The sequence below is a fragment of the Chionomys nivalis genome, chromosome 9, assembly GCF_950005125.1.
Source record: "Chionomys nivalis chromosome 9, mChiNiv1.1, whole genome shotgun sequence".
NCBI classification, from domain to species: Eukaryota; Metazoa; Chordata; class Mammalia; order Rodentia; family Cricetidae; genus Chionomys; species Chionomys nivalis.
In genome coordinates, this window is record NC_080094.1 from 44,771,465 (window position 1) to 44,788,153 (window position 16,689).

The following is a 16,689-nucleotide window of genomic DNA, read 5'->3' on the forward strand; positions in this document are numbered from 1 at the left end:
TTATTTTGTCTTTGAAGTGTGAGTGTGGTAGCTGCTATGACAATTAGTACACATGGATTAGTACACATGGATTAGTACACATGGATTAGTACACATGGATTAGCATAATATGCATGGACGGGGTTATAGCCCTGGAGGCCAGAAGTTTGAAATGGTTTCACTGGGTTAACCCTAAGCTATTGTCAGGACCACACCCCTGAGGGAGGCCACAGAGGAGGGTGTGCCTTGTGTCCCTTAGCTCAAGTCCCCTTCTTTCATATGTAAAGCCAGCATCTCGGATTTCCCAAAACTTTCTCTGCTTTCACCATCGCCTGCCTTCTATTCTCCTTTGATGGAGTCTCCCACTTGCTCCTTAACCCCTGTGGCTGCTGTCATTCATGGTAGAAATTAAGGTGTGAGCAGATGCGTGAAGAAGAGACTTTACAACAAATTCCTCTTAATCAACTCATCCAGTTCCGTGAGTGGGAACGCGCTCACGACCACGATGTTTCCTGAGAGAATGGCACTGCTAGCATTTGATTAACCACCTTCTAAAGTCTAGGCTTCCTCAAACTGACATACTGGCAACCGGATTCCAACATTAATTTCAGAGGCAACGAATCATACTCAAACCGTAGTAACTTGGAAAGTTTAAAATATACATGATCAGGCACCTTGCAGACAGACTCAGTTAACCAGGGCTTAGCATAACCAGAGCCTCCTGCCTGAAGGTGGCGCTATAAGCATAAATAAGTACTCCGTTCAGTGACCCTCCCAGTCTAAGCTTTCAGAATACCTTGGTTACCGCCACATCACTACCTATGTCTGCACTGGCAAGTGCATGGTCATTTGGGGATTATCGGGGGTCCTTGGTACCTTTCTTCCTCTTTTGTCTCCCTTCTTCTAGCCAATCGCAAAGGCTGCTGTTGCAATGGCAACAAATTCAGAGAGAGGAGGATATAGTAATATTTTGTTTATGATCTAACAAAGTTTGCCTGAAGATCAGAGTGCAAAGTTAGCCACACTAGTCAGTATATAGGCCAGTTGGACACACACCTTTAATCCCAGCAGCTACACTAGTTAGCCATAGAGGCCAGTTAGTAGAGGTACACACCTTTAATCCCAGCACTAGAGAGGAATACAAGGCAGGATGAGACAGTCTGAAGATTTCATAGAAGTAAGGGCTGCTTTGCTTCTCTAGATCTTTCAGCATGAACTCCAATATCTGTCTCAGGGATTTTATTAGTCGTGCTACAGAAGGAAGACTGAATCAAACTCATTCCGTCTCCCTTACAAGCTTAAAAAGAAAAGAAAAAGAAAAACACAAAGACCTGAGCTTCAAACACAAATTGCTTGGGGATTTGTGGGCAGCTCTTCTCCCCCGCAACAGACACTGCTGTTCTTTCTCAGACTCCATGTGTGCTAGGATTGTTTTTTCTCGTCTCTCAAAGATGAGTGAATTCATGAGTGAAGAAACAGAGACAGCCGTGAATGCACCATGTTGCTACTCTATAGAGGTGAGCAGCATGCCTCGGAATCCTGGCTGCCACATATTAATCTAGACCTGCAGCAGATGTCTGAAGTCTCAGCTCCCTGGCCACCCATCCTGGGCTACGATAACCACAGGTGGCAGACTATCTACTGTGAAAAGGTTATGCTTGTAACATCTAATATAGAAGTCACCCACTTGTGGTTATTAAAATCAAAATCAATTGCATTGAAAAAAATGAGAAACGTGCAAATGAAAACAACTCTGAGATTCTATCTTACACTTGTAAGAATGACCATGATCAAAAACACTGATGACAGCTTATGCTGGAGAGGTTGGGGGGAAAAGGGAACATTTCTGCATTGCTGGTGGGAATGCAAGCTGGTACAAACCCTTTGGATGTCAGTGTGGCAATTTCTCAGAAAATTAGGGAACAACCTTCCTCAAGATCCAGTAATACCACTTTTGGGTATATATCCAAAGGAGGCTCAATCGTGCCACAAGGATGTGTGCTCAACTATGTTCATAGCAGCTTTGCTTGTTATAGCCAGAACCTGGAAACAACCTAAATTCCCCTTGATCGAAGAATGGATAAGGAAAATGTGGTACATTTACACAATGGAGTACTACACAGCAGAAAAATAATAACGACATCTTGAATTTTGCAGGAAAATGGATGGAGCTAGAAAACATTATTTTGAGTGAGGTAACCCAGACACAGAAAGACAATTATCACATGTGCTCACTCATAGGTGGTTTTTAAACATAAAGCAAAGAAAGCCAGCCTACAAACCACAATCCCAGAGAACTTAGACAACAATGTGGACACTAAGAGAGACTTACATAGATCTAATCTACATGGAAGTAAAAAGTAGAAAAATAACAAGATCTCCTGAGTAAATTGGGAGCATGGGGACCTTGGGGGAGGACTGAAGAGGGGAGAGGAGAGGCAGGGAAAGGAGCAGAGAAAAAAGGAGAGCTCAATAAATATAAATAAAAAATGTATAAGAAAATAAAAGTAATAAAAAAATAAGAAACTATGTTTCTCAGTTCTTCATTTCAAGCACCAAGTAGCCGCAAGTAGCCGCTTGCTACCAGCAGGGCATCTCCACCTTTACAGAAAACTTGCCGGACAGTTCCGATGGCTTGCCCAAAGTTCCATAGCCACTTACAGGCTGGTATGAAATTGGAGCTGGAATCCCGAGCCAGGACCCGTGGGCAGACTGCCTCAGGAGGAAAACTCTCTCCAGCAATAAAGAGTTTACCTGAAGGGGCCACAGTCAAACGAGGGTGGGAGGGACATGACGGTGTAGGCCACGGGTAGCAGGCTGAGGAAGAGCACCAGCAGCAATAGGCCCATGTAGAAGTTGTTGGATCGCGAGGCCTTAAACACACGCTCGTGGGGCACGTTGCTGCTCATCACCGCCCAGCACTGGAAGTACATGGAGGTCAACAGGCGCAGGACATTGATGCCGACCAGTCCTGGAGCATAGAAGGAGCCCATCCTGAAAGGTCACAGACAGGATATCCGGTCGACCTGGTGGTAGGGCAGGCGAGGGGAGGCTAACAGAAGGTAATGTGGTGGGTGGATTAGGGACATGCAGTCAAGGCACCTTCCTGAAGACTCCCAGAGCAGAGGCTTCTGGTTTACCTAGGATATTTGTCATCAGGCCGCAGCCATTCAGTTCCCTAGAGAGAGGGAGATATCTCCGAGCACTATTGACCAGGATTTTACCACTGCTTGCCTAGTAGGTTTCAGCAGATCACAGTCTCTGGCCTCCGTGAGCAGCCAGCTGGCAGACAGGGGCTTGGAGACAGTCCTTTGCATTTTCAAAGTCTTAGGCTGCTACCTACCATGGAGCCTCCAGAGGAGGAAGCTCGCTCCTTCCTTCCTTCCTTCCTTCCTTCCTTCCTTCCTTCCTTCCTTCCTTCCTTCCTTCCTTCCTTCCTTCCTTCCCTCCTTCCCTCCTTTCCTTTCCTTTCCTTTCCTTTCCTTTCCTTTCCTTTCCTTTCCTTTCCTTTCCTTTCCTTTCCTTCTTTTCCTCCCTCTCTCCCTCCCTCTCTCTCTTCCTTTGTTCCCTACTTCCCTCTTCTCTCTGCCCTATCTTTCTCATTTCTTCCTTTCCCCTTTCTTCTCCTCCTTCCTCACCTCTTTGCTTTGTTCTATCTTTCTCTCTTTCCTCTCCTCCCCTCCTCTCTCCCCATGTCTGCTCTCTCTAGCTCACTCATTAACTTACCCTGTTCTGCTTCTCACGCTGCTCTACTCTCTAGTTCTTATCAGAAACCGAGCTGAGAGAGCTGAGGTGATTTGCTGAACCCCTCCCCCCCTCGCCCAAGCTCATTGAGAGACAAAGTTGGAGGTTCTAGTTTTTTTTGACTTCCCAGATTATATGCTCCTCAGAGGAAAGAGACAACTCACCAGATCATTCCTTGGTTGAAGATCAAACCCAGCACGTTTCCACTAATATCAAACTCGGCATATGAGGGCTGGAGGCAGAGGAAGGGGAAGAGTGAGTGAGGGAGGAATGGGCGACCAAATGTTAGGTGATTCCAGTTAGATCCTGTCTAAGTCAAGACAGCTCACCCCAAAATGTCTGCCTTGGGTTCAGGATTCTGTTTTTTGTTGTTTTGTTGATTTTTGATAGTCTCACTGTATAGCTCAGGCTGACCTCAAATTTATGATGATCCTTATGCCTTAACTTCTCAAACTCTGAGATTAAAACATCATACCCAGTAGTAGGATTGTTTCTTTAATAGATTTAAAAGACTGTTTCTTTTGACATGTATTATGTATTATGTATGTGTATGTGTGTGTCTCTCTCTGTGTGTGTATGAGTTTATTTTGAGATAGGGTTCACGTAGTCCAGCCTGTGCTCTTACTTGTTACATAGCTAGAACTTCTGATTCTCTTGCCTATACCTCCCAAGTACTGGGATTACAAATGTGAGCTATCATACTTAATTTATGTGGCGCTGGGGATTGAACCCAGGGCTGCTGGCATGCTAGGCAAGGATTCTACCAACTGGACTATCTCCCCATCCTTGTCTTCAGCTTTCAAAGAAAAGCTTTGAAGTTTTTAATTAATTAATTTTTATCTTTTGTGTATGGGTGTTTTGTTTGCACCCATGTCTGTGCTCCACATATATGTAGTGCCTCTGGAAGTCAGCAGAGGGCCTCAGATCTCCTAGAACTAATGTTACAGACATGTTAGCTGCTGTGTGAGTGCTGGAAACTGTACCCAGGTCCTGCACAAGAGCAACAGTGCGCTTAACTGCTAAGCATCTCCTCAGTCCCCAAATTTATGAAGTTATTAAAACTGAAGCTTTTCAACAACAATGGCAAATTGTAATTGTACCTACCTCTTCAGGTGGTAGCCTGACCCTTTGGGTTTTTTTGGTTTTTAATTTCTTTCAAGATAGGGTTTCTTTGGGGCTGGAGAGATGGCTCCGTGATTAAGAGCACTGGCTGCTCTCCCAGAGGTCCTGAGTTCAATTCCCAGCAACCACATAGTGGCTCACAACCATCTGTGCCCTCTTCTGGCCTGCAGGTATACATGTAGGCAGAGCACTGTACACTTAATAAATAAGTAAAACTCTTAAAAAAAAACTGGTTTCTCTGTGTAGCTTTGGAACCTTGTCCTAGAACTAACTTGGCAGCCCAGGCTGGCCTCAAACTCACAGAGATCTGCCTGCCTCTGCCTCCCAAATGCTGGGATTAAAGGCGTGCACCACCATCGCCCGGCTGATTCTTTGTTTTGGAGAGGACTTTAGTTCTTAAGAAAACATTTAATCAATGTTTTAATCAGAAATTTACCTTAAAATTATAATCAAGGGAGAAAGCAAATGAAATGAACGAGATGTGAAGAATGAATTGAGACTCGAAATGAGAAGCTGGCTTTCAAACAAGCACAGCAGACTCGTTCCCTGCCCTTCCTCTCATCTCCCACAGTCTGACGGGAGTTCAGGTTTGAAGCTGACTCTTTCATAGCTTTGGTTCTCGACAGGATTCTGGAAGGACACAGAGCTCGCGAGAGCTGAGTCTTCATGGTGTACTCAGGTCTGCTGCCAGTTTGTCCTGAAGTGAGGAAACAGCGAGAGGACAGGAGGGGAGGGTGGGCAACGAAGCGCGAGCAAAGCAGCAAAGACGCTTGATTTAGAGGCGTGAGGGGTGGATTTTAAGAACTTAACATTTAAAACTGATATTACAAAAACAGGCCTGGAGAGATGGCACAACTAGAAGAGCAGAGGACCGTGTGCAGTTCCCAGCATCTGCTTTAGGGGCTCACAGGAGCCTGTAACTCAGTTCCGGGGGCATCTAACACCCTCTGGCTTCTGGGGGAATTGCAAGCATGTGGGATATATATATATATATATATATATATATATATATATATAATACATATATTCAATCAATAATATTAAAAAACAAACCCCATATTAGAAAGATATTAGAAAGAAAAACCTTATCTTCTTGTTTTTGTGTCCTGTTTTAAAAAAAATCTCACTCCCAGGATTATGAATGTATATGTGCCTTTTAAAAGAAAAATTTGATGTATGTTTCTGTATTCAAGCTAGCTCTTGTAGCACCTGCCTGTAATCCCAGTACTATGGAGGCTGAGGCAGGAGAATTGCTGTAAGTTTGGGATATCTTGGGCTACATCATGAGTACCAGACCAGCCAGAGACATATAGAAAGACTCATCTCAAAGTGAAACAGACAGTCAGGCAGTGGTGGTGCTCACCTTTAATCCCAGCACTCGGGAGGCAGAAGCAGGCAGATGTCTGTGAGTTCGAGGCCAGCCTGGTCTTCAATAGCTAGTTCCAGGACAGGCTCCAAAGCTAGGGAGAAACCCTGTCTTGAAGAACGTTAAAAAAAAAAAAAAGTGAAACAGACAAAACCCTAAACCTACTCCCCTAAAAACTTTGATTCACATACAGTTAATTTATGTAGGTGAAGGGAGTGAGGGATTCGGTCCTCTCCCCACCCACAGCTCAGTTTTATATTTTGGTTGTGAGCGTAGCCTTTAACTGCTGAGCCATCTCCCCACCCACAGCTCAGTTTTATATTTTGGTTGTGAGTGTAGCCTTTAACTGCTGAGCCATCTCTCCAGCCCCACAGCTCAGTTTTAAAACCAGTTATTTTCTTTTGGTTTTTCGCTGTCCTGGAACTCACTCTGTAGACAAGGTAAAGCATTTTAAATTTTATTTTATATTGCCTGTGTGTTTGTCTGTGCACCACATGTGTGCCTGGTTCCCTCAGAGGCCAGAAGTGGGTGCTGGATCCCCTAGGACTGGAGGTTCAGATAGTTGTGATCTGCCATGTGGGTTCTGGGAACTGAACCTGGGTCCTCTGGAAGAACGGCCTGTACTCTTAGCCAGTGAGCCATCTCTCCAGCCCCTACAGCTCATTTTTATATTATGCTTCTCTTCCTTACTGATTTGAAACAGCTTCTTCATTAAGCAGTTTTCCCCTGGCTTATACCAGCCTCAGGGCTTTGTCCTCTGCTCTGCGGGCAAGCCTGTTTATATCAGTTCCCATTTAGTTATTACAGCGCCATCATGTTCCTTTCTGGAATAGAGTCTCACTATATAACCCAGGCTGGCTCCATGCTCCTGATCCTCTTGCTTTCTTCGTATGTGTGTGTATGTGAGTGTGATGTTTGCATGTGTATGCGTGTGTGCATATTTTCACCTGTGTGTGTGCATATTTATCACTTTCTGCTTCATTCCTTTGAGACAGTGGCTTTTGCCAAGCCTTAACCTAGGCTGGTAGCTAGCAAGCTCCAACAACCCAGCGTTGGGATTACAGGTGTGTACATGGCCCCTGTGTGGTTTCTACATGGCTGCTGGAATCTGAACCCAGGTCCTTGTGCTTGTGCAGCAGGCACTCTTACCCACCGAGCTAGATCTCCATCTGCCAAGCCTGGCTTCCTAATAGACTTCAAGAGAGTGGTCAGTCTCATCCCTTTTTTCTCTCTAAGCAGTTTTCCTTTATGTTCCATATACTTATTTTCAGCAGATTTTATTATAACTTCACAATCTTAGAGAATTTAGAAGTTACTCTGAAGAGAGCAACACTGTGCCCTCCTAACCGAAGATGTCATCATCATTTTTTTTTTTTTTTTGAGGGATTGAATAGGCTTATTTAAAACGTATGCCAGAAACCCGTGGCCCTTAGTGTCAGGCTCTACCGCAGGTCGGGTTAAGGGCTACACAGGTTGTCTTTTGGCAGAAACTTGGGTAAGGAGACTTCCTTTCCAAACCCAACTGATGAACAGAAGAATGAGGTGTTGTGGGAGAGACACACACTGGGCCAGTGAATGAGCCTGGGGTCCTGACAATTCATAGAAAGTCACGTGGTGAGGAAATGGCGTATGCTTGGGACAAGCATTTTACCAGGCAGATGGAGGAAGAAGGTATCTCATGGGGAGGTGTTAAGAGTCGAAGAAGCTTCTCAAAGCATAATCAGAAGATAGGGAAAGGGACATCAGGTTCTTGGTTATTTTGGGGTTTCTAAAATGTTTATCCGTCCTAAGGTTCCAGCCTTCCTCATGGGAGGTCATTTATACGCATTTATACCAGTCACCTGTTCAGGACTGAAGAATGTGGTTCCCCCTTTCCCCAAACTGAATGCTTCCACTTAAAAAAATTTAAAAAACTCTTTTTATTTTGGTATTTTACATGTATTGTGTTTTGCCTGCATGTATATCTGTGTACCACACAAGCGCCTGATGTCCATGGAGGCCAGAAGAGGGTGTCTGATCTCCTGGAACTGGAATTACAGAGAGTTGTGAACTGCCAAGCGGGTGCTATGAGTGGAACCCAGGTCCTCTGGAAGAGCAGCCAGTGCTCTCAACCACTGAGCCACTTCCTTGGCCCTTATGCCTCCGTTTTCTAGATGAAGGTCACGCTGGGAGAAGGTTGTGCTGCTTCTGTGAATGCAGAGGACTCTCAGTAAACGTGACGAGCCACACTGCTTCACGGAACACAGACACGGAAGGGACGAGAGTGCACCTGAATACGAACGCCAGAGAGTGTGGCGACCGAGCTTACTGCGGAATATACGAGAAAACAGCTTACAAAGCCAGCCTCCAGGTCCCAGCACCAGCAGTGATTCATGAAGCGGACAAAACACGCACGAAGGAAATCCCCCACCAAGATGGTGAGGTATGTCACCAGCATGTCAGACACAGTCAGCCTCATAAACTCCTGCGGGAGGAACAAGGAAAAAGAAGGGGTGCTTAGACGAGAGCTTGTCCACATCTCCCCTACTCGCCTGCATCTGTCCGTGTGGCCTGCTTCTTCCTGGCAGAGCGGCGGAACAGAGAAAGGACCCCAGCCTTGGGAGAAGCCTCAACTCTATAAATCACCCATTATTTCAATAACTTCGGAATAATATCTGCGCCTTTAGGAGTCAGGAATATGATGCTTGCTGAGTTATTGGGGTGCCTATCTGTCATGTATGCAAATTGCCTGGGTTATTAGTAATGACCAGTGCTCTGTACCTCAGATCTTCTAGAACTGAGGGCTCACCCTTTGCTTTCCCCATCTGCTCTGGTATCCTGATTGACCCCACTAGGACTAATGTGACCATCAATTACTTGCGACAGCTTCTTACTAATCAATTTTTTTTCTTGGAATATAGAGAAGAGAAACCACAGCATCACATAGCAGAATCAAAAGAACAGAGCTTTTTCTACTTACACAGGATATATATATGAATGATTCATATATATATATATATATATATATATATATATATGAATGATTTGTTTTTAACTGGATCTGCCAGATCTCTGTTATCTAGCAGTTTTCTTCCAAGATTGAAATATTCCATCCGGCAGGGAAGTTCCTTAAACAGGAAGATAAACAACTCCAAATGACTTCAGGAAGACCCTGAAACTGACCAGATGGACTAGGCTCCTCTCTCCCAGAAGTAACTAATAAATAAATAATAAAGTCTGCTGGGAGTCACTCTCAAGGGAGTGGAGCTGCAAAGAAAGCATTCAGATAAGCTAAGCTGCAAAAAAGGACCCCAAGCTCAGCTGCTGTGCAGAGGGGGTTTAGATCCGCTGAAGTGTCTGGAGAACTGCCTGCAGGCTGTGCAGTGTGCTCAGGTCCCCAGCTTTAGTGAGCTCTCACCCACGCTGGGGTGGGCTTCAGTGCTGCAGCTGCCTTTACTTCTGTTGCTGTAAGTAACTTCTCTAGCATTTCCTGCAAGTAACATAAAACTCATTGGTTGGATTTGGAGGTGTCTGCACTTTGGTCTGTCCTGAGCTCCGTATCTGGGGTGAGTGGATGTGTGTGCTGCATCTCCCCAGGAAAAGTCTGGTCACACAACAATGTAATCCCAACTTTAAAGACAGCAGATATATATGAAGTTCCAGGATGTACAGGGTCTGCTCTATTCATCTTGGACCTTCCAAGATGATTGAGAAATGCCTGCTTGACTGACCCCTCTGGTGCCTACAGTCCTTTCCTCTTCTCTTCTGCAGGGTTCCTTGCTCCACCTAATGTTCGGCTATGGCTCTGCATCTGTTTCTATCAGTTGCCGGATGAAGCCCCTCTGATGACAATTGGGCTAGGCAACAATCTATGAGTAGAGGGGAGTGGGAGAGGGAAGGGACTGGGAGGAAAGGAGGGAGGGAAAACTGTGAGTGGGATGTAAAAGAAGTAAATAAAAAATAAACATTAAAAACAATGCCTACTTAATGGACATTTGAGTGTTCAGAGCTGTTTTCAAAATGGAAAGATCAAAGAAGTCACACCAAAGAACTGAGAACAAGGGTCACCTTTTCATAGAGCGTAGCTACTCACAATGCCCACGGCTGTCTCCCAGCAGGAACCCCTGGGCACATCTGCAGGGTGTGGTGGTGGCCGGGGCACACTCTCATTCCCACCTGAGGAGTTGTAATAGTTAAACAGGGTCCAATGAGTGATGTTCTTGATTTTCTCCTCATTAGAAAGCTGGAAGAGAACATGGTGACAGGAAGTTGGAAGGAGCCATGTGTAGTTCAGCTGTTTCCATGGGAACAAGTAAAACTAGCTCCAAGCCTGCCATTTGGTTTCTCCCTTCACACTGGACTATCTTTTAAGAAATGAACTTCTCAGACTTTCAGTCCACCAAGAGAAGGTGAAACCCCTGGATCTTTTCCACAAAGTTTTCTCCCTAACTAGTGTCCATCAGTCCTTCCACCCATCCATCCATCCATTTCTCCCTGTTAGCATCCACCAATCCTCTCACCCATCTGTCTACTCATTTGTCTTGAAAAGAGTTTATTCAGGGTCTAGTCTGTACATACAAGTGAGTAGTGACATGTGAGTGGCCAAGAGAGTTTTCTCTCAGATAGTTCATGGTCTAGTGTGTAATAGAGATGACCAACTGGGAAACAAAGTGGTTTGAGTTGTGAACATTTTCTTTGGGGACCGCGGAGCACCCACATCAGAGAACAGGGAGCACAGAGGACTTCTTCAAGGCCGTGACACCTGGAAATAGTCAACTAGTCTCGGAGAAAGGCAAGTGGTAACTGTACCCCAGAGTAAAATGTGAGACCCAGAAGGGTGGGAACACTTTCTCAGGGAAGGAGGGAAGCCAGAGAGGGTAGAAGGACTGTGGACCAGTGCCAGGCACTCGCATTGTTAGAACCTCCTAAAAAGTTCCTATTATCTCAGGGAAAAGTTCCTGCAGAAGAGTAATGAGGTAGATGAGCGAGGAGACTCATCGGTCCCTCCACTGTCTCCGTTCCTTTCCTTTCTCTCTCTCCTCTAGTCATCCTACGGTTTCCTGTTGGCAGCAACTGTTCCTATGCTTCCTCCAGTATCTGCTGAGACTCCCCAAGCTGAGGATTTGAGGTCCTCCTGTGCTCTGACACACTTCCTTGGACTTGTTCCCACTGAAACATATTTCCCGGCATACTGTATTGAATGAGTCTGCCTCCCGACCCTGAGCATGAAGCTATTTGGGACAGGACTGTGTCTCATTCCCTGCTGTACCCAAGGACTAAACATGCCTGACAAGCACTGACGAGCAGTTTGGTCAAACATGACATACCGCATCAGTGGACAATTACTTGGGTATGGACTAGCTATGACAGCCGTGAAGCAACATGGGAAAACCTGCATATAAAATATTAAGAGTTCTGAATGATACAGACATGATGAGGAAACAGACAACCTAGGAAAAAAGCAGGAAAGAACTGGAGCAATTGTTTGCAGCTGAGGCCTTTGCATTATGGGTTCTAGAGATATCTCCTTTTACTATTTCTTCCTAAACAGCCAACATTTATTTAATTAATAGAAATGATGCTCGGTGAAGTTATTCTATTATAAAAGGGGATACGGGGACAGCAGGCACTGTGGCACGGTGGGCTTCACCTTAAGGTGGACGTCATCCATAAGGGCCAGTAGAAACGTGTAGAGGTTTCCCAGGAAAAGAGCAAAGATGCGGCCAAGCTGCCACTTCAGCCCGGTGCGCGGGTGGTAATTCTCCAGGGCGGCGATGGTTTCAAAGAGAGGGGGACAGAACATCCCCAGCAGAGACATCACGATCTCCACCTGGAAACATCGAGAGGATGGGAACTTTGAAGTAAATGATAAATGAATAAAGAGGTTAAAAGTTTTAGAAAAATGAGTTTTAGATAGCCAGACTCAAAAAAGGATATAAGACAAATTTTTAAAATCATAATTCAATAACTCTAAATATAAAACAAAAATATAATTGCCTAAAATAAAAAAATCAGAATGTATACACTATCTAGCTGAGACTCTCGCCCAGAAAAACAAACTCCATGGTATATTTGAGTTAGGTTACTGAACGAGAAACAAAGCAGTCTTCCAGCAACAGGAACAAGGAAAATAAAATTAGAGCATCATCAGCCTTTAAAAAGTAATTACTTAGCCGGGCGGTGGTGGCGCATGCCTTTAATCCCAGCACTCGGGAGGCAGAGGCAGGCGGATCTCTGAGTTCGAGGCCAGCCTGGTCTACAAGAGCTAGTTCCAGGACAGGCTTCAAAGCTACAGAGAAACCCTGTCTCGAAAAAAACCAAAAAAAAAAACAAAAAAAAAAAACCAAAAAAAAAAAGTAATTACTTGGTGGCTGGAGAGATGGCTCAGAGGAATAGAATAGAGCACTGGCTGCTCTTCCAGAAGTCCTGAGTTCAATTCCCAGCAACCACATGGTGGTTCACAACCATCTGTAATAAGATCTGGTGTCCTCTTCTGTACTGCAGGATACATGAAGGCAGAAACCTATATACATAATAAATAAAAATCTTTTTTTAAAAATGTAATTACTTTATTTATTTATTTTTTATACATTTGAGTGTTTTGCCTGCATGTATGTATGTGTATCCATGATGCCTTGTGCCTGTAGAGGCCAGAAGAAGGTGCTGGATCCCCTGGAACTGGAGGTACAGATGCCTGTGAGTCTCCATGTGGTGCTGAGACATAAACGTGGGTCTTCTTCAAGACTGCTGTCAATCACCGAGTCAGCTCTCTACCCTGTAATAGTTACTTGTTTTGAGACAGGGTCTTACCATGTAGCCTGGTAGTCCTGGAACTCAATATGTAGACTAGGTTGTCCTCGGACTTTCAGAGATCCTCGTGTCTCTGCCTCCTGAGTGCTGGGATTAAAGGAATGTGCTGCCGCACCTGGCTTAATTTTGCCTTTTAAAGCAAGGCCTGGGACTCAGACTTTCTGGGACTCTGCTGAGTCGTCAGACTTATGCTGACAGCGGAGAGATCCCAACACTTGCCCTCAATCCCGGCTTTACTGGAATGGCCCATCTCACCTCGTTCCTTTCGTACCAGCTGGCGTTCTTCATTTTGGAGAATTCCTGCGACCGCTTCACCACAAAGTAAATGAGGTACCCACTTCCACACAGACAGCAGAGAACGAGAAAGTTGGCCAGGACACGGAGAAATCTTGTCAGGTGGATATTTTCCTCTTTGTTGTTTTCTTGTTCATCCACTATCGATTCCTTAGCATGTGAAAATGAGATATGAATAGCGTCAGGCCAGGAACCCAGTTACTATGGTTGGGAATCCCTGAGAATACTTTTCTGCATTTCAGTAAATGATACAGAAGAGGTGATGTAATACCCTGTAGAGAGTTATAGATATTTTCTATAAAAGTATAATTTTACTGTTATTGTTATCTTGGGTTTGGTTATTTTGTAATAATGAAAGATGAGATTTTCTGTGTGCTGGACATGGCACTAGATATTTTTCATGAATTTTCTTTCATTCTTTTTTCCTTTCTTTAAGACAGTGTTTATCTTTGTATCTCTGGCTGTTGTGGAACTCTTTGTAGACTGGACTGGCTTCAAACTCAGATCCACCTGGCTCTGCCTTCAGTGCTGGGATTAAAGGTGTGAGCCACCACTCCCGGCCCTCATAAATTTTTTTTTTTTTAATTACAACACTGTTTGACCAATGGCTTAGGCATATTCCTAGCTGGCTCGTATATCTTAAATTAACCCATTTCTATTATTTTATATTTTACCACAAGGCTTGTGGTGTCTTTCTCCTTTGGCAGCTACATGGAGCCTGCCTGGCTCTGCCTTCTTTCCCCCTGCATTCAGTTTAGTTTTCTTGCCTACTTATATTCTGCCCTGCCATAGGCCTAAGCAGCTTCTTTATTAACCAATGGTAATAAAATATATGAACTATTTCTTAATCTAACAGTGGATCAATAAAACAGTTAATACTGTCACTCATGTTGCATGTCTAAAGGCCCACCGGGGTTATCAATGAGCTATTTAGGGTTGTTTTATATCAATAGACCAAATAAATTCAAATTTAAAAATTAATTCTTTTAAGTTTTTTGTTATTCTGTTATTTTTATGTGAATGCTCATTTTGCCTGCATGTATGTCTGTGTACCACATGTGTGCCTGGCGCCTGTGGAGGCCAGAAAAGGGTTCAGATCCCTAGGTACTGGAGTCATAGACAGTTGTGAGCCACCGTGTATGTTAAGTGAATGAAACCCAGGTCCTCTGCAAGAGCAGCCACTCTTCTTATCTGCTGAACCATCTCTCCAGCCCCTCAGATTAAAATTTTAATCTTGAGCTCTCAAATACAGGAGCTGTTAAATATCCTATAAAATTTACATAGTAGACATTATTACCTGAAGTCCATGTTTCTGTTTCACTACTCACCACTGCCATTACTGCATGAAAATAACCACAGATAATATGTAAGCAACTGTGCATGGTTTTGTATCAATAAAGGTTTATTTATAAAAGTATCTGGATTTAGTCTCCAAGCTGTATTTTGCCAGTCCCTGTTCTTGGGGTTTCTTAATGCTGAGTGCTGGTTTTGTTTGATTGTTTGGTGTCTCATTTTTTTTTTTTTGGTAGGAAGACTTTATTAGTAGACATTTATGTGTGGGGTTTTATTATAAATAGAATTTTTAAATCAGTTTAATTGTTTTTTGTTAGTATAAAATACAATTGATTTTTGTTCGCTGTTTGTGTCCTGCATTAGTAACTATGAAGACCTGTACAGTAAGGGGTAGACTAGGGTAGAAGACATGGTTTCCTGGACCGAGTACTTGGGACGAGACCTCTCTGCTAATCCCCAGTTACTGATTTCTCTGAGGTTTAGCTAACTCATCAGGCAGTTAGTTATGTTAGCTTGCAGAATCCTCACATCTATCCCGTTATGTGTAGGAGGCACAGAGGTCCTTGTGTTCACAGATAAGCATTAGGGAAGCCAGGAATGTTAAATACAAAGGGTTGTCTCTTCAAGGGGAACATGTATAACCTCTTTTCTGACCAGACACTGGGAATGGAGGTGGTTAATAGCCTGGTGACCTTTGAGTTATCTGTACAACCAAGACCCCACTAGCCCTTCTCTAGACCCTTAAGATGTCACATAAAGTCAGTCTACAGAACCCATCTTGGAAGCTTTCACATGTGCCTTACAAAGACTTTCAATGTAGTCCTGTTTTAAGCTGTACTTTGTATATGGGATTGAGTTATTTATCACCAGGAAAATTTTCTTCAAATCATTCTCTGCTATATATGCTTAAAATAAACTACTGGGGTCAGACTCTCGAAGTCTGATCCAACGCTGGCCACTGAGCCATCCTTCTTGCTTCATGTAAACTTTACTCTGCTAGCTTGGTGATGGCAGAGACTCCCCCACAGTTACGTATGTGTATTGCCTCTGCTTTCAGTAAACAATGCTGTCTTACTGATCGTTTTAAGAGCTTCATAGGTAGGGCATGACCCTTGGTCTGGTCTAGAGGAAGAGTCATAACTGTTCCAGCCTTCCCCGCCTGTGGTTGCAGATGGCCACAGCCTGCTTGCTGAGAGATGAGGACAGAATTGATTCGGCTCCCCATCCACACCCTGCCGGGTGAACAGGACTCAGGCCCAATAAACTCATTTAGTGGGTAGTAAACTCAAATTCTTTGCTGGCAGTGAGAAAGGGAAAATGAAAGGGAGCTAAGCACAACTGTTGTACAAGCAAGTGCAGGCCTGGGGAAGGCAGCCTGCCAAAGCAGACAGGAGGAATACTCAACTATCAAGAGCTTGGAATCGAAGGCAGGTATAGTGGGATAATTTTCCAATTCTAGCACTCAGAAAGCTGAGTCAGGAGGATCACAGGGTTTCTCTGTAGTTTTTGGAGCCTGTCTCGAAAAACAAAAAGAAAAAAAGAAAGAAGGAAGGAAAGAAAGAAAGAAGGAAGGAAGGAAAGAAGGAAGGAAGGAAAGAAAGAAAAAGAAAGAAAGAAAGAAAGAAAGAAAGAGTCTTAGCATGACCCTGCCGTGAGTGTCTTTTCAGAAGATGTGTACTGATACAGCTCCTCTCACAGCTGATTTCTGCTCACCCAGCTGAGGAAAGCTTCCCAGTGGCCAGGGGGACCCAGAACTTCCTCAGGAAGGAGGGAAAGCCCCAGGGTCACTACCTTGAAGCTGGTGGTGATGGAGACGTATTTGTTGTCGGCTGTCTCTGAGTTCCCGATGAGGTAGTCCCAGCTGGTGAACATCTTGAAGCTGAATGTGAAGTTGTCGCTCTCCCCCTCACTGGTGCTGCCTTGGGTGTTGCTGGCCATCCTGGAGGACACATGTCACTGATGTCACACCTGCCTCTTTTCTGCTACATCAGCCATAGGGATCCCTGGCCTAAGTCAGTCTTGGGCACAAGGAGAAGACGACCCGCGACGGGGGGGACAAGCCAGGGAGGACATTAGCTAGGACAATTCCGTTTACAGTTGAG

At 44.4% G+C, this 16,689-nt stretch overlaps 1 protein-coding gene across 1 annotated transcript in view; it reads right to left on the bottom strand.

Moving 5' to 3' along the window:
• Positions 1-16,689, bottom strand: part of Tmc2 (transmembrane channel like 2) — a 53,095-nt gene that overhangs the window by 9,297 nt on the left and 27,109 nt on the right. The window contains exons 9-15 of the mRNA XM_057781771.1: positions 16,379-16,526; positions 13,256-13,444; positions 11,841-12,020; positions 10,284-10,433; positions 8,547-8,675; positions 3,888-3,955; positions 2,734-2,973 (exon numbers count right to left, since the gene is read on the bottom strand). Of these exons, the coding sequence (XP_057637754.1) occupies positions 2,734-2,973; positions 3,888-3,955; positions 8,547-8,675; positions 10,284-10,433; positions 11,841-12,020; positions 13,256-13,444; positions 16,379-16,526 (1,104 nt within the window). The remainder of the gene's footprint in view (positions 1-2,733; positions 2,974-3,887; positions 3,956-8,546; positions 8,676-10,283; positions 10,434-11,840; positions 12,021-13,255; positions 13,445-16,378; positions 16,527-16,689) is intronic.